Genomic DNA, 23,837 nt, shown 5'->3' with positions numbered 1-23,837 from the left:
ATGAAGGAGGGTCTAGGCCCGAAACGTCAGCCTTCCTGCTCCTCTGATGCTACTTGGCCTGCTGTGTTCATCCAGCTCTACACCTTGTTATCCAAATAATATGTATATAACTTATACATATATGTGACAATTTGTGAAGATCTTGCTCTTTTCCCAGCAATATCTGATACAATTAACTCCAGTGAAATCTCACTTTTATCTTCACTGTTACATTTTTTACTCAACTGGCTGCATTGCCTTCAGTGAAATTCCAAATGTGATTCTTTCCATCTTTTCCAAAGATGCACATTTACAGGCTAACTTGCTGAACTGTAAGAAAAAAGATTTCTAGTTACTTGACTATTTTAAGGCTCCTAAACAGCTGGTATAGATCTTCTGAACTGAACCAGCTTTTGCCTCTCAGGCTGGGCGGTAAAAGCTCAATTTAGAAAACCCCTTTGGTAATTTTCTCACTGGATAATGTATCTAGTCGATTAGCTTCAGTCACATGATTTGTTGGAAATGCTGTTTGACCCATTGCTTAAAATGTCTCACAACCCTCCAAGAGAAAAAACATCTCTTGATCTCTGTTCTAAAAGGGCAACCCTTAATTTGAAAGAGTATCCTTAGCTCTGCTCTGAACCACAAAAAGAAGCATCAACCATGTCAAGAATATTCAGGATTTATGTACTTCGAGAGTAACTACTTTTCTAAACTTAAGAAGAAAAAGTCCAGCCTGTCCAACTTATCCTAATTAGACAACTCAGTCATTTCAAATATCAATGTAGGAAATCTCCTCTGAATGCCTACAATGTATTTGCATCCTTCCTGAAACAAGAAAACCAAAACCCCACATAGTATTCGATATGTGGTCTCACTAATGACCTGTATAACTGAAGCACTGCTTCTTTTCTTTGAGGTTCCGTTCTTCTAGTATCCCATTAGCCGCCTTGACAACGTGCTGCACCTGCACACTAACATTTTGTAATTCATGTGCTAGACCACAGAGATCCCTCTGCACCTCAGAATTCTGCAAATATTTCTCCATTTAAACAATATTCTGCTTTTTCATTCTTCCTGATACTCCATCTGCCAGATATTTTTGCCAATCACTTAATCTATTTATACCCATCTGCAACCTCCTTTTGTCTTTCTCACACCATATTTTCCTATCTGTACTGGTGTTCCTGAGGATAAATTATTTTGACAGCTGGAAGACTGAATGGTCATGGAGAAACTGAGAGGAAACATGAAATATATAGATAATGGAGCAATCAATAATAATTACCATTTAATTTAAAGTTCTATGTAATAATGTACAGAATAAATTTTCATAGCACTCATTAAATTTCCAAAATATATTAAGGCAGAATTTGACTTAATCACTATAAATCAATGGACCTGATAATGTGCGTTCTTACATAACATCCTACTGCTCTAAATCAGTGTAATCTACTCACAGAGCAACACCATGGGAGATTTCTAATATATAAAAGTATTTATTACATTTAATACAAATGTAATTTATTTATAATTTTCACAAGGGTATCAAAGTGGTTTGCAAAAAACATTTTGTATTTGATATAAATAATTTGATTTAATGCTTTTCTGTGAGTATAATCATTGAGCATTCTGAAGATAACTCATGTTTAAAAATTATGCTTACTTGAAATATATTTTCCCCCTTTTTTTTATTGTGTGGTACAGACTATGATAGCTTTTGATATGGATGGAAAAGTGAGAAAGCCAAAATTTGAACTGGATAGTGAACAGGTTCGATATGAGCATAGATTTGCCCCATTCAACAGCGTTCTCACTCCTCCACCAGTGCATTACCTACAGTTTAAGGTGGGTAGCAAGAGTACATCTTCATGTATATTATCCAATTGATTAACATTTCAATTCACCATGTGCAAAATGTTTCTGACTTGAGGTTCTGGCGCTCTCGCCACCCTCCCAGGCTTAACTCCCTATTAGGTACATCTAAAGCAGTCCTCTCTGTTTCTCATAGTATCCTCTGAAAGAGACATTATGAGCAGCAACTCAAGTTACCTCGTCTCACTCACGCACTCACTCACTGTCTCTCTCTCTCTCTCTCTCTTTCTCCAACTTCTTGCTCAGAAGGTCAGTTAGGAACTAATTTATCAATTTCCTTCATAGTTCATCCATCTGACTCCTAACACTGTGAACTCTTGTCAGCAAATAAACTTTTACAACCACTCTACACAACCCCTTCCAGAACGTCTGTTCACTTGTGAGCTAATTTCTTGCCATCCATGAACAGCAAACAATTAGAAAGGCAAATGGCATGGTGACCTTCACTGGAAGAGAGTTCCTTTACAGGAGAAAGAAAGCCTTCAGTTAAAGAGACCGTTGGTGAGATCAGTCACCCAGAGTGTTTTGTGTAGTTTTCATCTCCTTTCTTAAGAGAAAACACACTTGGCATAGGTTCACCAGACTAATTCCTAGAATGGTGGTTTTGTTGAATAGGAAAAGATTAAACCGACCGGGTCTGAATTTACTAGATTTTAGAAGAATGAGAGGCGATTTGATTGAAATATATAAAATTCTTCCAGAGCTAGTCAGACTGGATGCAAGAATGATGTTTCACCTGGGGAAATCTAGAACAAGAAGTCACAGTCTCAGGATATGTAATAGGCCATTTCAAACTTAAATGAGGAGAAATTTCCACCATTTAAACACCCAGCCTATATTGAGAACCATTCCATTGACATACAGTCTCACCATGTCTTGCTACTTTTGTTGTATAAACCATTGATAAGCTAATCATTCCTTTGTACTACTTTCAACCCAAATTCTCCTCACAGCCTCACTTTGTCTATCTGAATCAGAAAATTCACTTAACACTGTACTTTCAAGATCCCAATATTCTAACCTTTGGCCCTTGTTTGCTACAATATTTCTATAGCTACTGATTTTCTCAAGTGCACCCTTACATTCATCTTTGATGCCTTTGTCCCCAGTACAAATATTACTCTTCCTCCCTATGGTATAGCCTTCATCTTTTTCTTCCTTTCAATCCTAAGAATGCAGACTTGAAATGATGTGACTGATAACTGGTTTAGCTGTCCATCACCAAAAATGACTGGCGAGTTGAGTCTAACTCTAATCATCATCTAAAACTGCTTAGTTCATCCTGGGATGTAAAGATAACTTCTGGCATTTTTACTTTACTGCGAGCCATTTTCTTAAGCCCATTTTTCCAGGTCTTCCACCCTCCGTTCCAAAAATGGATACAAAGAATAAGATCAAGACATCTGACCAATTGTCCTGTGTCACTTCTTCCCTTCTCTCAGCCTTTAATGCTACTTGCTACTTAGGCCTGAACTCTGATCTTTCTCTTTTCTCCCCTATCTCCCATCTTGGCCTCCCTAAGTTCATTGTGTTTAATATAAAACCGTTTGCCACCTAGCCCCCCTGATATTGTTAGCAGATCTCTCTCCAGATGGTCTTTTTCTTTCCTGTAAAGTAACATTACCATGAATTTCAGAAACCAATACTTGACCCCACCATCCTTGCAAGCTAACACTCCATCCCCGACTTTCCTTCCCTTTCAAATCCTGAAACAACATCATGCCTCCCAATGTGGAGCCCATTTTCTCTAGCATACCATATTTGGCAGAGACAGAAATGTGACTGGAAGGTTTCAGATTATCAAAATGGCCGTCACCAAGGTTCGAATCTTGTATGACTGTGACAAAGTTTGCATGCCTCCCATCCTCTTGCTTGTTGCCTGTATACAGCCTTTGACACAGTTGACTACACCGTCCTCATCCAGTGCCTCTCCATTATTGTTCAGTTGGATGGGACTGCATTGACCTGGTACTACTTTTGTTTATAGTCATAGGCAGACTTGTAACAGTTTCTCTTCCTGTTCTTGAAATGTTAGCTCTGGTGTCCCCACCCCCAAAGATCTATCCTTGATACCACTCCTATTCCTCCATGAGCTGTCTCTCAGAGATATCATGTGAAAACACCAGTTGTTACTGACGCGCAGAAATTTCCTCTAATTTAAGTATCAGGAAGACCAACTTTAGGCAGTGTCATGGAGAAAGTAACGGTTGCTTCTGGAAGGTCAATAATAAGTGCTTTTTTGTGTGGGACTTTCTAGAGTTGTGGGTCAAGGGGAAATTGGAAGCAAAGGTAAGTTGTTGGTTGTAAGCAGCCAAATCCCTTGATCATACACAGGCTGGAGCAGATTGAGCACACATACATACATGTGTGCACGCACGCCCACCCAACGATAGGTTGTGCTCACTGATCAAGTGGGTTAATTGTTACTTATCCCACCTACAACTAAGATGATTGCAGCGCAGGTGGGAATAAGCACTTATTCAACCATTTTTGGGTCTGATTTCGCAGCAGGAAAGATTGAGCAAGCTTGGACCTTGCCAGCTAGAGTATAGTTCAGGTGGAGGCAGGAAGGCAGCAGGATTCTGGTACTCCGGCACTCAGATAATTACAATGCCTTCCCAGCTTGAAGACCAGAAAATTCCAGCTTCTGTTTCTGTAGTTGCTGCCTGATATGCTGTCTCATTCTCCAGGGTGAGAAGGTGAGAATGTACAATTCCTCTGCTACTGAAGCAGCTCATGCCCATTTGCAGCAATTGTCAGGTATGACCTCTCCTTTATGAAGCCATGCTGACTCAGCCCTATTTCACAATGCATTTCCAAGTACTCCGCAATCTCAACCATACTAATGGACTCTGCAATCTTAACAACAATCAAGGTCAGCCTAACTGGGCTATAGTTTCCTGTCTTCTGTCTCTACCTTCTTTCCCAGGGGTGTTATATTACATTAGCCATTTTCCAATCCTCTGGGACCCTCCCTGACTCCACTGATCACTACCAATATCTCCACAATCTTCTCAGCTTTCTCCTTCAGAACCTGAGATATAGTCCGTCTGGTCTGGGCAATTTATCCACCTTCAGACTTTTCAGCACCGTTTCCCTAATAATGGCCACTACACACACCTCTGGATCTTATGAAACATTATAACACTTTTCAAACAGTGGTCCTATATCCCAAGAACTGCAGCAGTTCAAGAAGGAATCTCTCCACCACCCTTGCCAAGGCATTTAGAGATGGGCAGTGAATGCTGGTATGTCATATTGATGAACTTTTTTTAAAAAAATTATTTCTTATCTTTAACATTTTTATATTTTGTCAAGTAGGAAATGTCTGACCTCAACAAGTACACTCCTCCTCCTCAATCTTCCGACCTTTACATAGCTGCTAGTAAGCACTTCCAGCAGGCTAAGATGATACTGGAAAACATCCCAAACCCAGACAATGAGGTACTGTGTGCTTAGTGCAGAATATATTTACAAATGAAATATAATTGATTCTTGGCAAAACGGTTTTACATTTTGTATATTGGATTTGTAGAGCCTTAAGTGCGCATCCTATTGTTTCTATTTGAATGGCTTATTTTAATTTCACATATCAACATAATATCACCTACTTTCATAGGTGATATTATAAACAGGGGCCATATGTTTATTGTATTTATCTTGTGCAATGTGCAATCATGCTATATGTCCCTTTTATTGAATTGTACCTGTTAATTATCTTTGGTTGATACAGTATGGAGCTGGAGGAACACAGATCAGGCAACATCAGAGGAGTAGGGAGAGTTGACATTTCGGGCCTAGACCCTTCTTCAGGACTTGTCAGGGGGGTGGGGGGAAGGCGAGAGGGAGCTGGGAAATAGAGGAAAGAGGGATGGGGCTGGAGGAAAGCCTAATCCCATGTCCAACCCTCCCTCCTTGACCTGACACTGCCAGTCTATCTCCTTCCCCACCTAGCTGCCTCACCCTTCCCACTGACAAATCCCCACTACCCCTACCTGCATCCACCTATTGCCACCCCTCTTCCGTCTATTTATTTCCCAGCTCCCTTCCCCCTCCCATAGCCTGTCCAATCCTTCTGCAAACTCAGTAATAATGCCCTCAGTTGATGAAGGGTCTAGGCCCGAAACTTCGATTCTCCTGCTCCTCTAATACTCCCTGACCTGCTGTGTTCCTCCAGCTCCACATTGTATCAACTCTGACTCCAGCATCAGCAGTTCTTGCTATCTCCGAATTACCTTTGCTAGTCTGTTTATAACTCGTTCCCCCAATGGCTTGGAATTTGTTTTTCAGGTAAATAGAATTTTGAAAGTTGCAAAACCTAATATTGTGGTGATGAAGCTGCTTGCAGGAGGCCACAAGAAAGACTCTAAGGTAAGTTGTAGACTTGGAGAAATACTGTCATGTTTGTTTGCAGAAATAAATACAGGAACACACAAAGATATATACACATACACATAGATATCTATCTCGGACAAGGTAGGGCACCTGAGCCATACCCAGGTACGTTTAAGACAGTGGACTACCAAGGTGTAAGCCATTATCTGATGAGACAGAAGAGTATCAAAACGAACTTGATTGCCACCCCATTTTGGACCTTAAATATACACTGTGTACCAGTTTGTAATTCACTGGGAACCAGGAATTGTACACAAAGGATGCCAAGGTAAAAATCTGAACAGGAACACTTTATTTTTCAACACTCACACCTCCACAGCTTGTACTAGGCTGAGCCCTCAGCTCCACCTATGCAATTCACCTGATCAGCTCTCCTAAAGAGGCAGCACCCCAATTACTCTCATAAGTGACAACAGTGTATTCCATCTACAAGATGAACTGCAGCAACTCACCAACATTCCACTTAGAGTCATAAGAGAGGTACAGTATGGAAATAGACCCTTCAGTCCAACTCGTCCATGCTGACCAGATAATCTAAATAAATCTAGTCCACTTGCTAACCTTGGCCCATATCCCTCTAAACCTTTCCTATTCATGTGCCCATCCAGATGCCTCTTAAATGTCATAATTGTACAAGCCTCCACCACTTCCTGTGGCAGTTCATTCCATTACATGCACCACTCTCTGTGTGAGAAAGTTGCCCTTTAGGTCCTTTTTAAATCTTTCCCCTCTCACCTTAAAACCTATGCCCTCTAGTTTTGGACTCCTGCACCTGGGAAAAGACCTTGTCTACTCATCCCATCCATGCCCCTCAAGATTTTATAAACCTCTTTAAAGGTCACCCCTCAGCCTCCAGAACTCCAGGGAAAACAGCCCCAGCCTATTCAGACTCTCCTATAGCTGAAACCCTCCAACCCTGGCAACATATTTGTAAATCTTTTCTGAACCCTTTCAAGTTTCATAACATCCTTCAAAGAGAAGGGAGACCAGAATTGCATACAATATTCCAAAAGAGGCCTAACCAATCTCCTGCACAACCTCCCAACTCCTTTACTCAATGCACTGACCAATAAAGGCCAAGCATACCAAACACCACCTTCGCTATCCTATCTACCTGCAACTCCACTTTTAAGGAACTATGAACCTGCACTCCAAGGTCCCTTTGTTCAACAAGTCTCCAGGACCTTACCATTAAGTATATAAGGTCTGCCCTGATTTACCTTTCCAAAATGCAGCACCTCACATTTATCTAAATTAAACACCATCTGTCACTCCTTGGCCCATCTGAGCACGATCCTGTTGCACCGTGAGGTAACTTTCGTCACTGTCCACTACACCTCCAATTTTGGTGTCACCTGCAAACTTTACTAACTATTGCTCTTTCACTGTTGCTGCGTCAAACTCCTGAAACTTACTTCCTAACAGCACTGTGGGTGTTCCAACACCTCAAGAATTGGTGGTTCATGAGACTAATTGATTAAAAGCACCTTCTCAAGGGCCACCAGGGATGAGTAATAAGTGCCTACAGTCTCCATATCCAGTGAATGAATAAAAAGGAAATTTAAACCATGAACTGTTATTAAGTATTATTAGAATAATTCACTTTTATCTTGATTTTTTGCAAATATGCTTTCAGTTCTGGTGGCTATTAATAAATGTTTATTCTTACACAATTTCAAATTTTACAGTTTATCTTTTCATGGCTCACAAGTGCCATTTAATATGAATAGGCAAAAGTTACACATACTCTTAGAATTGTTGCATTGTTTTTGTTATCTGAATTAGGTTCCTTATTGTAGGAGGAGGAAACAGGACAGAACATTTTTTGAATTTTGGCATCCTGGAGTGTAGCATATGGGCCAAGTTGTCTTTTGTATCAATTATTAAAGCATATAACAGGATGGAGGCAGATGGATATTCTGGTCCTGGCCTAGTCTAGCCTGTTATATTTAAATGGTGAGAAATTTTTGATGTCCAAAGAGACACATTGTCCTTGTTTAGAAATCACTGAAAGCAGGTGCAAATAGGCTGATACTTGGGTAGGGAGGGACTGCCTTATGAGGAGAGGTTAAGTAGATAGACCTATTTTCTGATCATACAATTGATTATTTTGGTTTGATTTGCAATGATTCCTTTTTTTCAAAACTTTCTGCTTTAATCTGTCTTTTACTCTTTGTACGTACAAAGGATTGAAATCTATACATTTGTTTGTATAGAAGATTTTAAGACTCCAAATTATTGATTTTAAACATGATGACTGACTGCTTTCCATTGGCTTGCAATTTTAGATTTTAAGATGGTGAGGATAACAGTGGTAGAGAGACAATGCACAAGGACTGGAGATAAATAGTAAGGTTGGAGGATCAGCAAGCAGCTGAAGAGATCAAGGGGACAGTAGGTTAATTTGTGGAAGGGCTGATGACTAGTACATTGCATGCATTGGAAGAAAGTTAAAATATCTAAAGTTAGAAAATACAAGTATGCAAAGCAATTCTGTACTCCAGTCTTCCAGCATCATCAGACTGTTGCATTTCAAAAGCAATTAGTGTACAAGGTAATTTTTAAATTTAATTTCAGGTTCCTCCAGAATTCGATTTTTCTCTTCACAAATACTTTCCAGTCGTCAAGTTAATTTAACTCCAGCAGAAATAATGGCCGTGGATGCAGTTTGTATATTGAGCTGCAGTTCAAGACTTGAAACATTTTGCTCCAGGTGTGACAATATTCCAGAATGCTAGAAAGGGTCTATGTAAAATTCAGAGCCTTTGCACATCAACAGCATATGCTGCTGTACTGTTAATTTTTTAAAAAAATTAAATTTGTTTTGTTGATAATTGATGAATGTCAAGTCCTTCACTCCAGGACAACCAATCTACATGTTGGTGGCTGTAACATTTTTACAATGAGTTCCAGAAATCTTCTCATTCATAAATTACCAATTAGTGTTGTATTATTAGTATTTGTTAGGTCAGCATAATTGTTTCTCTTTCCCAGAAAAGAAAATCCAGGCAACCTATGGAAGATATTTCTAAACAATCTGTTCAGAGATGTTATTACACAACTCTGGAGCAGGTGGCACTCGAACCAGGTCTCCTGGTTCAGAGGTAGGGTCATATCACTGTACCACAAGCCCACTCAAGGTGGGAAGACATGTAAGTTTCTAAAGGCCTGACGTGAATGGGCTGGACGCTGAAATAAGTCAACTAACAAGAATCAGCCCACTGTTACAACACTGTCAAGTTAGGTGTTACAATCTTATGGAGTACAATTATCTGACAGAACTACCCCGTGTCGCAAGTTTTTTTTTGATTATAAGTTCTATTAACTTGGCACCATAGCTTACAAAGACTCAAGTTCTAACCTTTTGAGGATTTAGTGAGCTAAAGGGCCTCTTCCATGCTATGATTCTATACACCACACCTAGCAATTCCTTGTATTGCAAGATCTTTAAGCCTCATTCACTTCTACTTTGGGACCAATTCAAAAGATATATCACTGCTTACCAGATTCACTGATTTCTTTTGATCATTCCAGCTATTCTTAACCAAACAACATTTCATTGGTATTTTTCCATGATATTTTGGTTAAGCAATCCTCAATTCTTTATCAACCTCATTCTGGATTCCACTGCTTCAGCACAGACTTCCCTGCAACTCATGCACAGTGGCTTAAAACATCAGAAAACATAAAACATAATTAATTTCAAACTGCAACTAGTCACTGAGTTTCTGGAACTACATCTGCAACAAAATTAAGCACCTTTGGAGGGGTTGCTGTAAATTGCTTGTTAGCTTGCAGCTAATCAAATCAAAAATTCTATAGAATCTTGAAATATGGTCACAATTGCATCCACTTTCTAGGTTTTTTCCTCAAGTACTCTGGGCTGTAGATTATCAGGCCCTGGGGATTTATCAGCCTTTTAATTCCATCAATTTCCCCAACACTTTTGGGATGTTATTTGTAGTCCTCCTTTATGAAGGCAGAACCTAAATATTTATTTAATTGGTCTGCAACTCTTTGTTCCCCATTATAATTTCCCCTATTTGACTGTCAGGGACATTTGTCTTCATTAATACTTTTCTCTTTGCATACCAGAGAAACTTTTACAAGCCTACTCTCACTCTTATTTTCTCACAGCAAGCACCCAACTCTAGTTTCAGTTCAGAGGTTGGTTATGGTCAATGTTTGGCAGCAGTCCCTCTTCAGTCAACTAAGGACTATTTAGCACTTCAGATTAAGCCATTTGGTTGAAGTGCATGACACATGCTGTAGACAATGCCATACATGTCTTTGTCTGAAGAAACAAGTAAGCCAGTCCTGTTAATTTATGCATGAAGTAGAAATATGCTAAAAGGCAGGCAGTGATGCTGTCAACATCCAAGGACAAAGTTATTAAATGCAAAGAAAGTCAACTAAAAACCCGGAGATGGATCTTGTGTAGATGCATAAAATGGGTGTGTTTCTGTGCAGAGTGACCTTCCAGGAGCATTACAATGCCAGGATTGGTGAGCTGCAAAATGCACCAGCGACAGTGTTAGAGTTAGTGCAAGATCTACTACAATAATCGATGAGACTGATTGTCACCACTGGCAAACATCAGTGGAGACAACTGCTGTCCATTGACAGTGTCATGTGACATTAGTGAATGAGGTTAACAAAATCCCATAGAAGCAACTGGCCAGAACACCATGTACCGCCTGACATAAGTCAGGAGTTGGTGCCATTTAGTTTCTCTCCAGTGCCTGAGGGAATTGGAAAATGCATATAGATAAAGTGAGATTAATGAATAATGAGGTGGAATTGAGGTCCTCACTGTTTATCAGTCAAATTCACAACAAGCTGTTGAAACCTTAAGGGGAAGAGGCAGACCTTTTATTCCTTAAATTCAAGGATCAAATCATTTTATTCACTATTCACCTATGTTTTTTAACACAGCCAACACCACTGATTCTACCCTCCATTTTAATTCTAAAGCTTTCCTTAATTCTGGGCAATTATAATCAAATTATCCTTTACTGGAATAACTACAAATTACACATTTCTGAAAACCCCCACTACTGTTTGCAGTCTTGGTCTGCTGGCCCCAAACTTTTCAGACGCTAGGTTGACTCAAGTGCAGTTAACTTCAAACCTGTTTGAATTATTTACTTCAGAATTGCTTTTAATAATTCTGTAATAAGATACCTCTATTTTCTAGTCCAAAACATTCATTCTTAAGACACTCACTTCACCATTAAACTGAGCATCAGTGAATGGTTAGCCCTTTGCAAATGCTACTCAATGGTACCACTAATGACCCCTTCCAATCACTTTGCTGATGATTGACAGAAGACTGATAGGGTGGTAATTAGCCAGATTGGATTTTTCCTTTTTATGCACAAAGCTGGGCAAGTTTCCACATTGTCTGATCAATGCCAGTGTTCCAGCTGTATTAAAGAGCTTGGTGCGCAGCCACAGCAAGTTCTGGAGAGCTGTGCTCCAGTACCATTGGCTTTGCTGTATCCAATGTCTTCAGATGTTTCCAAACATCACCTGGACTACTGACCTATACCTAATACAAATAGCATTGAAGTGGATTCTTTCAACTTTCAAACAGTACTTAGTGACCACACATTCTTGTAACCCCTTACTCTGCTTACATCTTATGTCGTCAACCACTTTCAGTTGCTTCATCAATAACCTTCCCTCCATCAAAAGGTCAGAATTGGGGATGTTCGCCAATGATTTCCACAATGTTCAGCACCATTCACAATTCCTCAGATACTGAAGCAGCCCATGTTCACATGCAACAAGATCTGCATAATATCCAGGCTTGGGCTGACAAGTGGTAAGTAACACTTGCACCACACAAATGCCAGGCAATTGCCATCCCTTGACATTCAATGGGATTACCATTGACCAGAAACTCAACTGGACTGGTCTCGGAAACAGTGGCTAAAAGAGCAGGTCAGAGGCTAGGAATACTGTAGTGACTGACTCACCTCCCAACTCCCTCAAGCCTGTACATCTATAAGGAGGATGTCGGGAGTGTGACGTAACACTCAAGAAGCTTGACACTATCCACAACAAAGCAGCCCGCTTGATTTGAATCATATCCACAAGCATCCACTCCCTCCACCACCGATGTCTAATAGCAGCAGTGTAAGATGTACTGCAGAAATTCATCGAGGACAAGGGCAGCAGATACTTGGGAACGCCACCACCTGTAATTTCTCCTCCAAGCTGCTCAGCATCCTGACTTCAAAAGTGTATCACCTTTCCTTCACTGTCACTGGCTCAAAATCCTGGAATTCCCTCTCCAAAGACATTGTGGATCTACTACAGTATGTGGAACTCAGCAGTTTAAAGAAGGCAGCTCACTACCACCTTCTCAAAGGCAACTAAGGATGGACAATAAACATGGGCCAGGCAGCAATGCCCACATCCCAGGAGTCAGAGATAAAAGAAATAATGTATGCAATTCTGAAACCATTAATTTAAAAATGTATTTGTTACTAATTCCTCTGCAGCTTCTCCTGCTTTGCCAGAAGTATTGTGGAAACCTTAAGATATATAATTTCTACAGCAATTACAGCTTGAGGAAGTGCCCAACTTCTGTGGAATTGAATTAACAGAACAGCATAATGATGATTCTTGCACTCATTTAGGAGAGCAAGCTTTACAGCAGGTAAACATTTAACATTTTTTGAAGGAAAGCAGGCTGGTAAGAAAGTCATTCTGGGTCTTCTAATATTCTCAGTACATATGCAGACATAAGCACAACATTTGACTTTCACATGAAAAACAAATGTAAAGTCCCACCAGTCAGTTAGTTCCCAGAGAATGTCACAGTTGGTTATCTTTGTAAACAGCAAACATGGCTGACTATACTTGAATGATAAATGATGCATGTGCAGAGCACATTTACTTCTGGAAAATCACAGATGACCCCATGGAAGGAAACTATAGCTAAAAGGAGATGATAAATGGCACTTCTACTCATCTTATTAAGCTTACTTAGTACATTTGAGATTTATTGTGTTTCAGAAAAAGACAATGTCATTTTTGTATTCTGCAGTGTTCAAAATAATCCAATAGTGGTCACTCAATTGGACTACACTGCACAAAACATAAATAGTCATTTTTCAATTATATATCATGTGCTGAAGGTGTTTTTCACCTACAGCATTTATTATTTTACCTCCCTAGTTCAGGAAAATTACAGACAGAACTTTCCTGGTTCCTTCTCACCTTATTTAGTGAAAAGCATAATCAAGAAAGTATGTCCATTTCAACAAATTTAAAACTTAAACTTAAATTTAAAAATAAATCATGTCACCCTATAATTCTTATTTAAATGAGGAAATCTAAAAGAAAAAATCCCTATTTTTACATATGGAACAAAGTAATGCTCAAATGAATAGTAATCACATAATACACAACTGTAGAATTAAATCTGGAAGTCATTTATTAACATCAGAACCAAACCAAACCAAATTTGAATACAATTCCAAATCCTCAAAAACATTTCAAATATAGATATCTGAAATTTAGTTAAATACAAGGCAATAAAGATTATTCATGAATTTTGGTAATACAACTACGAATGAGTTTTTGAAAAAAAAAAATCCACAACCAACACTAGAAGAAATTCTTATTGGGTAACTTCCAAATAGACTGCAGGATGAAGTACTGTGCTACTTATGTTTAATGGGGCAGGACCTGCAAAAGCAAATTCTATGCAATTGTCACGTAACGTAATTGAAATTAAATTACTGGCCAAGTTACCTGTGAATAAAAAAATGGAAACTTGCCCAAAGCATAGTGGAGAAGAACAAAAATTCTATTTAATGGTAATGAAATTAATGACAACCCAATTTGCAAATAACTTCCATTAGCCCAGTGGCAAGCTTCACAAAGTAAACATTTATTGACAGAACAGTACAGCCAGTATCATTTTAATGACACGTTATAATTTTGTAGGAACTTTAATAAAAAAAAGCCACGTCATTCCCCTGCTTATAAAGGCACCAAATGTAAATGAGACAAGGTTCCTTCTTGCCCTTCTTTTGTGACACAACAAAAGATTTTACAAGTAGAAAACATGCTTCAGATAAAAATACAAAACGGTAAAATAAAATTTTCATCAGGATAAAGTTACCAAACTAATTTCAAAGTTTAAATGAGAAAAATGTATCAACAGAAACATAACTACACTGCTTTTAAAACAAAGACACATAACTGGCTTTTCCTTGTTGAGATGGCTAAACAGAAAATAATGGAATCTAATATTTTTCTTTGTTAAAAGAATTTGGCCTGATGGATTAGTCTTATTCGAGAAGTATTTTAATTTTAGATAATAGAAAATTGATCTCTCAGTGGAAAGAAAAAGGAATATGCACCCCAACCTCAATGTCCTCATGCCCTGATAATGCAGTGCAGCAGATAAACTGCTACAAAAAAATGAAAGTAGCTTTAATTCCATTTTCAACCCTGTCTCTTCAGAGGCCAACACTGGGTATTTTCTCCATGAAGAAATTCAATTACATTTACTGTAAGCTCATCCTGAGATCAGTGACATAAGATAATTAAAATTTTCACATCTTAGCAATTTAAAAAGCTATCCAACCAAAAAAAATATCTCAGCAATAATTTTTCTCCAAACATCCACCAACAGTAGGAGATACACTACACAACAAATACATGTAAAGGTTGACCACATCTTCTAGACATTTCAGAATCTTTTTTAAATAATGAACTTATCCTTGAATATCTACTTCACCCACAGATGAAAAACAATTCTTTAACTTTTATGTATAGTTAAAATAGAAATTCTTAAATTCTACATTGAATTAGATTCCTATTATAACAGACTTGCTACTTTAAACAAATAATAAGGAACTAATATCTAGATTATGAAATCATTAAATTATATCACTTCTGAATAGTGAATGTAATAAGGTTTAGAGCATCAAATTTCAATACTGGTCTGCTCAAGCATTCAACAAGCCATGAGTCTGAATTTGTCTCAACTGCTTAATACAGTTTATTACTAAATTTTGTTCAAAACTATAAAATCTCCTACACTCTTCACTTTCTAACTATTTATGGAATGCCCATGGTATATGATTGGTACCAGTTCCTTCTATTTTGATTTGAAGCCCCTACCATTTTTAAAAGAAATGAGATTTTGGGCATGGTCAACAAAAGATGTGCAATATCAACAAATAAGAGATAAACTCAATCAACAATTTTCACAAGGTTTTCTTCACAACATTGGTCCCAAGTTAGCATTTTCATTTGGATTAAGAATTCTGTTCACAGCTTCTTCACTGTGTCTTTCTAAATATTCAAAAAAGAAAAAAAGTGTGTTAGTATCAATCATTATTTAGAACTACAAACTATGTTGACAGCTAAATCATAATTAAGGGAGAACTTTGTAAATGAAACACCAATTAGTATCAAAATTTCAGGTAATGGGTACATTTTGAAAGTGATCATTTAGCTTTCAGAAGAAAAAGTATTTTATTATGTAGTTCATACCATAACCAATACAAATTACGCAAATTTTGATTAATTCAAAGCACATCCATGCATATTTCGAAGGCAAGATTTATCATGCTTTAAATATAATTCAGTCTTCACACAAAACTGATGAGGTCATGAAAAAAGGAATGTCTATCAGCTCATAGGCCCTTAAGGAGTTATACAAGCATATACTAGATATGCAAAGCCACACACAGTTCTGCATTTCTAACCAAGTCATACATGCTACACTCTAGTTAACTACCAGAGGAAACAGGAACAGAATGGAACTGAAGCAAAGTGGCAAACACACAGAATATTTTTAAAAGATATTGGAAGACAGAATATCTCCAAGGCTTCCCTAGTGCATGAACTGTCAAGCAATTGTTATGTTTTGTTTCCTCAAAATCACAATTAGTCTCAGTATGGAAAGAAACTGTCTGCTTCAGAAGGTTGTGGTGTCTTAACAAAATAATCATGTTGGCATCACAGATCTTTGTTAGTGGAAACATAGTACTTCAAAATGTGTACCAAGCATTGGCATCATTTGGCAAAACTCATTAGAAAATATTAATTTGCAAAGGAAAAGGAAGGAGACCAGTTGGAGGCTTGGGATAACTGAAACCCTAAGTAACCAAATCTGAAATCAGGAATCAGTCAACTGATTGTGAAAGTCCAGAAAAAAAGAGTAACATATTAAAAATGTATGCTACACAAAGACCGTTATACACTAGTCATTAAATGAACTTTCTATTGGCATCAAGAATGTTCCTAATATAATAGTGTTAAAAGTTGTGTAGAATGCGGGGTTCCTTTAAGAGATAAAGTGCTTTACTAAGCTTAGAGATTTATACAGAAAAAATAGTGTTCACACGTAGCTGAAGATATACAGCCAATTCTAAAATTGAAACGTGTCAACTGGCTGCGAGATTGGAAATCTTAGGCCTGTTTTTGATTTTTTGGCAGTGAGCTGGAATCGGCCAATTAACTTAAACCAAGCACTTAGCTATTGAAAGCCAATTGAATTTAAATCTGATAGTTTTGACAACCTCGGACCACAATGCTATTGTAAGAAAATGGATATATCATCCAAGGTATATAAGACAAGGGTATGTGAACAATCGGTGAGAGAGCGAACCACCATCTAAAAAATAGGCACCTAGCTCTCACAAGAAATCGCTAAGCTCTCTAAGAAAGCACCATTTTATCCATAAAGGGTACCGTGGCACTTCTAACTAAGAATCTTCACAGAGAAAACATCCACTTCCTTGACAGCAGGATCAGCGGAAGAAAGGCGTTCATGACATGACAACAGCAAAAGAATTACGTTTATAACTGGAGAGACAGTGGAGAAGGCAAGCCGAGTCAGCAGTTAGGAAGCCAACAGAATGGTGAGAGGGAGGATAACAGGATGGGAACATGTGGTGTTGGCAGGTGATGTGCAGGATAGGCAGCAAGCAGGAGGCAATTAGAAAGAAGGGTTAGTACATTTATTTTATATTTTTAAATATATTTTATTTGAAAAGTTGTTCCATTTACCAATATTGGAATTTAGCAATGTAAAATCCTTTAAATTTAAAAGATTTTCTAATGTGAATATTGTTATGCAGAACCTAAATACAGTTTTTACATTGCTTTTAATAGGAAAACTAAATTGCTTGAAGTTGTTTCACCTACAAGTTGCACTTTTGGAATGCAGCTACAACTCTAAAATGAGGATTTGCTGTACGCAAACATTTTAAAGGGAGATTTTTTTCACTTCTTTTAATAAAAATGCTTAACTAGACACCTGTTAAATCATTTGCAAGTTCTGCTTCTTTGTCATTCTCAGATTCTGCAACATTGCCCTCATCTCCATTATAATCTGCAGTTTCTTTCCCTTTCAATGTATTCAGCAGCTCTTTCTGATTTTGATATTCATCATCTGCAGTTTGAGGGAGAGGGAAAGAAGAAAATGCAAATAAAATGTAAAAAGCTTAGCTATCAGGGAGATTAGAAAAAACTGACAATATTCCTGACATAATAAATGAACGATGGCAATTATAGCTCCACTGACCAGTGGAAATGGATTTGGTGTGTACAGGGATTCCATTTTTACATTTGCAAAGAACAAGTTTAGTCAGAAAAGGTTATGAATTTACCACTTCGAAACACAAACAGATCAGCCACAAAGGCAAAGCAAGGCTCAAGGGGCTGAATGTACTCTGCTATTTCATATTTGTATTCAGAAACTGCAACTAAATCCAACTGGTCTGGCCACCTCTAGCTGGTAGTCTTGCAGCCAGAGTGTATGTTCCTACAGTCAAGATTTAAGAACTCAAGACATAGGTGGACTCAGTTGTTCAGCCTCTTCAGACTGCTCCACCATTCAATAAGATCATGTTGATCAGAATGCATCCTCAACTCTATTTCCTTACCCATCATCTAAAACTCGAGATTCGCTTGTAGTTAAATTAAGTCTAATAATTCCAAAGATTAACAGCCAAAGAAATTCTTCCTCATCTCAATCTTAAGGGGACAGAATTTCACATTTAATATCTCGTGTAAAGTATAGTTCTCCCCAAGTAATTTACTAAAGTGGCAGCCTAGGTTATGTGCCCAAGTCCATCATAGGACTTAGATCCACACCTTTCAAGTAACTTACAGATGTAAAAGAAGAATTCACTGCAACATACTTTCAGTAAACAATTGCCATTTACTCATCATTGCAGTTCCACCCTGACAGTTACAAATGCAAAATTATAATATACTGAACCTGCAATTCTTCTGGATTGTAAATTTTCATAGTCAAGCCTTGTTCGATTTTTATCATCAAGCGTGCCTGCAAAACAATCTCACATTAACTCAGTCTTGATGGTTATTGACAAATGAAAATATAGGAACAGATTTTTCTTCTGATCAGGCTACACTATGGACCATGTGGGAAACAGTCATTCAATGTAGTTTTTCCTCAAGATGGTCAATTAATTGCCACACCACCAAATGACGATAGTAGGCATGTTCTTGAAGCTGCAGGACTAGAGACACATTAGCTTTAAAAGAGCAGCAAGCTGACATAGAACAGAGGGAGAGGATGCTTCAAAACTTATACACCATCTTCCCAATATTTTTAATTTGTGTCTTGCACAACTCTGTATGCACAAATGGGGAAAGGGATGGAGCAGAAGAGAAACCTTATTTTCAATCCCTGCCCACCTCCTTTCCTAATATCAGCAGGGCCTAAATTCAAGATTATATCACCTTAGTTACCCTTGAGGAAGAGAAATGTCAATGAGAAGTCATGCAGCAAGTGCCAAGAACTTTCAGAACATAGCAAATTAAATACCTGAAAGCTATCTTAAAATTTAGAGATTCCACCCCTAACTGTTGTCAGAAACTAAATGGTTCTCATGCTGCTATAACAATATCAAAAATAAATCAAAGAATAAATGAATGTCATAGAGAATTTGAATCTGCTACCATAAATGCATTTTTAAACCGTCATTAGGGTACGTTCAAATCGGTATAAAATACCACAGCTAACAACTTAGGGATTTGAGTATAAAAGAAAGTCGGAATGCATTGAATCCACAATGTTGAACTGGATTTTTGAAACATTTTAAAACCAAATAAACATCAATAGGAAACCTACGCTTATGGGTGTTCACTATTAAATGAATGAAAGATACATTCAAATCGTGCATTTTAAAATTCATACCTGTATCTAGTAATGTGTTTGTAATTTCTTGAGCAACCTTTCTAGATGTTGCATCGTGTTCAAATTCATTTGTCTTATGTTCGACTTTATTTATTTTCTCAACTTCTGGGTGGTCTGTCTGGTCTTTGTTTTGTCTTGAAAACAGCAGCTCTTTATTTGATAGTTCAGTGTTACGTTGTCTTTCTGTAGGCTTCTGCTCAGTCTGCTGGACAGTGATTAGGAAATTTGTCATTCACTTAAATGTTTAGAAATTAATTAGCAACTTTAAAAACTGCCATATTCTATCTGGTTTAAAATATTTTTGTGTCGATAGGGAGAGGCAAGAGGAAGTGGCAAGTAATTGGGTTTGTGATGCTTGCATTGTTGGATTTGTAAAACTGACCCTATCTACTGTTCCTACAAACTAAATTATTTCAACCACGTGCTCTAAACTGTCAATTCTCTCCCAAACACGCATGTCACAGTTATGTATTAAAAGAAGCTCGTTAAAGGAAGCTATGCAACAATTGCACGCACTCCAAAAATTGCACACTGATGTTAAAACTGAAATATTCTGAAATGCAAGTACACTTATTCCAGAAATAATGAAATAGTATAAACAACAGGCAATAGAAAATAAACTGGTACAAAGGCACACTGAGGGCAACCTACAAAAATATTCAAAGATGGCAGGACATGTTGGAAAGAACATACAGGATACAAATAGTTTTTTGGTGGTTCAGAATTTGAGTATTGTTGAAAAAAATACATTTTGTCCAAACTTCTCATTTTACACTCATCTGGACATTTCACAAGAATATAAATTCAAGGTGAAAATCAACATTTATACTGCACGAGAGGAGAGTACACATTGGCTGGCAATGAACTCTGATAGGTAGAGGTGGTGCCATGGAGAATGCATCTCTCAATGCTGATTGACAGTTAACAGCCAAGCTTTGTTAAGTTTTAAACCAGCCAGGTTGATTCAGATTAGGCAAGGCACTGCCATAAGAAATGAACAGTTGACCAACTGGTAGCTATCTTATTGAGCTGAAACAGTGTTGTGTCAATGTGCCTGGTTTAAAATTGGATTGGTCAGTGCATTGGCCTGAAAAATGAACCAGTGAATGACCATCACCTACTTCGCTGAGTTGTAACATATGTTCTTTCTGCTTACCAACAGGGTCTGTTTTTTGCAAACATAAAGAATATTTATACACACTATAGTTGTTTCAATTCAACAAAATACTTAACAGTCATTTAATTGTTCATTTCTTATGGCAGTCCTTGCCTAATCTAAGTCAACCTAGCTGGTAAAATTTAAAAAGCCTAGCTTTTAACTGTCAACTATCATTAATGGGTGGATTTACCATGGGAAGTCCTCTGTCAGAGTCCTCTGTCAACCATCAGCACTGTCCTCTGATGCAGTGTAAATGTTGGTTTGCCCCTTAAATATGTATTCTTGTGAAATGCAAGATGAATACATCTTGACAAGAGATGTATTTTTTTCCAGCAACACAAGCAGAATCCTACACTGTCTATAAATACAGGCATAAAGTACAAAAACAAGTTAGTTATGCTGGGGCACTGCAAATGCTGATTGAACCTCAGGTGGAGTGACATATCGAATTTTTGGCACCCCACTTTGGGAAGGATGTCAAGATGTTGGACAAGTTTGAAGGAAGATTTGCTAGACTAGTCTCAGAATCGAAGAAACTATAGAGGGGCTGGGATTGTTCCCATTAGAACACAAAAGATGACAGGTTGTGAACAGATGAGGAGAAACTGTTCTCTAGTTAGCCAATGGAAACAGATTGAAGATAATTGCATCAAGAACCAGGGTCAGAATTGGTAACGTTTTTAAAAAATAAAGTCAGCAAGTTATGATGATCTGGAATATATTGCCTGGAAGGTGACAGAATCAGATTTGCTAAAGGCTAAAGTAATAATGCATTTTACTCAATACCCTTTGTACCCACTTTTTCTAAATGTCACAAACTTTGAGCAATTATTTCAAAAGGTAGCTCAATGCTCTGTGTGAAAACTTTTGCTACCTTTTAATTTATTGTAAGCTTCTTAGAATTCTCTCTTTTAAAGATATTTCTTACGCACGAATTGTCACTTGCCAGGTTCTGCATGGTTTCTAATATCAGATATATTAAACCACTGCAGAGTTGCATCATCACTAAGCAGTTAATCTGAAGGTTTCAATTCAAGCAAATATATTTGAGAATAAAGGATATAGGGTGTGAGTCATAAAGAAAAATTAAAAGTGAAAAGAAAAAGCACATCCAAGGCTTTGGATTGGAAAACATATAGACTGTAAATGGATTGTGTCTTTACCAATAACTTGCTTTGATTAGTTGGCTCAGCATTTCTGTTTTCAGGTTGAAACTTTGTGGCCTCCGCAAGCCTCTTGTTTAATTCCTTAATTTGCTCTTCGTACAGCTCTTTCTGATCATTTATTTGGTTACTGCACTGAGTACTGAATAGTCAAATAAAAATAAATCAACAATTCATTAATTCTGCTTAAAATTGTCACTGAATTTGCTCGGGGACTTATGTCACAATACTGAATAATTAAGAGGTTCCAAATTTCTGCAAAGATGCTACATAGATTCAGTACACCAAGAAATACTCACCAGAGCTAGCATCAATAGAGAAAGAGCTAAAATTTCAAGCTGAACATTCCTCAAAACTGGGTCAAGTTGAGAATGTAAAGGGTTTTTAAATAATTCACATGGAGTGCGTGGGGAAAAAAGAGACCATCTGTGATATAATAGACGATAAGATGCATTACAAGCCAAAAATGTTGGGTGGAGTGAGATTAGGGCAAAATAAGCAAACGATTAACAAACTGGCACTTGGTGAAAAAGAAATGTCTGAGGGTTGATCTAATACAGATCTTTAAAGTTATGATATCTTTTATCAAAACCTATCTCCTTGTGGGGAACAGCATAACTAAAGACAGTGATACATGACAATTATCTAAAAATCCAATTGGGAACTCCAAAGAACGGTAAGAAATTAGAACTTACTACAACAAGGAGTGATTGAAATAATAGGCATATTTAAAAGGGAGTAGTCAAGCGCAAAAGGGAGAAGGGAATAGATACAATGGTAGATTTAGATTAGAAAAGATGGGAGGAAAGGCTCAAAATGAAACGTAAATATCAGCATAGACTGGTTGGGCTATGTCACACATCTGAGTTTTATATCCTATGTAATCCCATGTACATAATTGGTACTAATCCCACAGTTCTATGAAAGTAATCTAGGAGATAATTTTCATAGTTTCTATTTATTATAGATTTATTAGATTTCTTGACACAAATGGCGAGCAGTAAACTCATGAAATCTGCAAATGGCAAAGCGTACTGAAAACAAACATCAATTTTCCAGCTTTTTATGAAACATATTGGAATGGTTATTCAAATTAAAAGGCACTTTGTATGTACAAGTTATTTATACTCCTACGTCACAATAAAGTACAAAGTTAACTGTATTAATGAATTTCTGTATAATAAATACTGAAGAGCTCACATACTTACACATCATAGGTTAATTTTTTTTGCAGTTCCTGTAACTTTTGACTCAAATGGCTATATCCTTTTTGCAGCTCTTGAAATTGTTCTGAAGTAAAAAGAAGCATCTCTCAAAATACAGTCAGATAAACCAACTATCATTAGACTCCAAAGTGATTTCTAGTTAAATTCCTCAGTGGAATCAAAAACATCGTACGAACTGTCTCTTTTAGTTTACTCGAAAGATTTTTCTAGCCAAGCCATGTTGTCTGTGTCATCTAACGTTTTGCAGTTCAACCTGTTTTAATTCCATTTCACTTTCTTTTCCTTTCTCCTCTCTTTCCAATTCAAGCAATTTCACTCTCTCTCTCTACTTCAATTTATTCAATCTCAACCTTTTCCACTTGTTTCCCAACCCCCCATCCTCTAAATTTCTTTTTTCTTTCCTCTAATTACCACTTCTTCATTTCTAACTGAATCTTCTAAACAGCAACTCTCCTGTTTCCATTCTGTGCTTTCATGCACTCATTTCTAAAAATTCACAAATTTCTCTCAAATTCAAGTACATTTGGTACGATCCCAGCTAATGATAATAGACAAGTCAAATTCCAGTGAAATCTGGCTCAATAAATCATTTACTTTGCTTACCATGGAGGTCAGTCACTGAACATATTCACAAGATGCTGCCAATGTACTTTTAAAATAGAACATAAAAGATGTATTGTATAAATGAAACGAAAAACTCAGATTATATAAGAACTATTGGGAAAAGCTCATTTCAAATATCAGAAAGATTCATCTCTTTTACCTCAACAATACCCTTACGTATACTCAAACCTTCGTAAAAGCTACCCTGTTGCCACGCTAAAACTTCTTGCTCAGTG

At 37.5% G+C, this 23,837-nt stretch overlaps 2 protein-coding genes across 5 annotated transcripts in view; one reads left to right on the top strand and one right to left on the bottom strand.

Moving 5' to 3' along the window:
• The window catches only part of naa35 (N-alpha-acetyltransferase 35, NatC auxiliary subunit), a 16,910-nt gene extending 7,827 nt beyond the window's left edge, over window positions 1-9,083 (top strand). Inside the window, exons 4-7 of the mRNA XM_048620931.1 lie at window positions 1,687-1,827; window positions 5,176-5,298; window positions 6,145-6,225; window positions 8,827-9,083. Of these exons, the coding sequence (XP_048476888.1) occupies window positions 1,687-1,827; window positions 5,176-5,298; window positions 6,145-6,225; window positions 8,827-8,886 (405 nt within the window). The 3' untranslated portion in view covers window positions 8,887-9,083. The remainder of the gene's footprint in view (window positions 1-1,686; window positions 1,828-5,175; window positions 5,299-6,144; window positions 6,226-8,826) is intronic.
• A 4,590-nt stretch (window positions 9,084-13,673) lies between these two features.
• LOC109920469 (Golgi membrane protein 1) lies at window positions 13,674-23,594 on the bottom strand. Of its 4 annotated transcripts, none has more exons than XM_020520505.2 (6): window positions 22,981-23,101; window positions 21,773-21,914; window positions 19,451-19,655; window positions 18,509-18,574; window positions 17,543-17,677; window positions 13,674-15,570 (listed from the first exon to the last, which is right to left on the bottom strand). In XM_020520505.2, the coding sequence occupies exons 1-6, from the start codon at window positions 23,079-23,081 to the stop codon at window positions 15,497-15,499; spliced, it is 723 nt and encodes a 240-aa protein (XP_020376094.2). In that variant the 5' UTR covers window positions 23,082-23,101; the 3' UTR covers window positions 13,674-15,496. The 4 variants fall into 4 exon arrangements, with proteins under 4 accessions (XP_020376094.2, XP_020376095.2, XP_048476877.1 ...); XM_020520506.2 differs by having other exon boundaries at window positions 19,451-19,652; XM_048620920.1 differs by lacking the exon at window positions 17,543-17,677 and having other exon boundaries at window positions 19,451-19,652; window positions 22,981-23,594.
• Between the last annotated feature and the right edge of the window lie 243 nt (window positions 23,595-23,837).

This window comes from Rhincodon typus, chromosome 3, assembly GCF_021869965.1.
Source record: "Rhincodon typus isolate 14 chromosome 3, sRhiTyp1.1, whole genome shotgun sequence".
In the NCBI taxonomy this organism is placed as follows: Eukaryota; Metazoa; Chordata; class Chondrichthyes; order Orectolobiformes; family Rhincodontidae; genus Rhincodon; species Rhincodon typus.
Note: the sequence above shows the minus strand (reverse complement) of the source record. Positions and strands in the feature narration are given on the sequence as shown.

Coding starts and splice junctions, on each gene's coding strand:
- LOC109920469 (XM_020520505.2), bottom strand. CDS start 23,081: ATGCTTCTTTTTACTTCAGAACAATTTCAAGAGCTGCAAAAAGGATAT. Junction 17,678..18,508: donor ACAATCCAGAAGAATTGCAG/GTTCAGTATATT, acceptor CTCAAACTGCAG/ATGATGAATATCAAAATCAG. Junction 15,571..17,542: donor ACTTGCAAATGATTTAACAG/GTGTCTAGTTAA, acceptor TTGAATATTTAG/AAAGACACAGTGAAGAAGCT.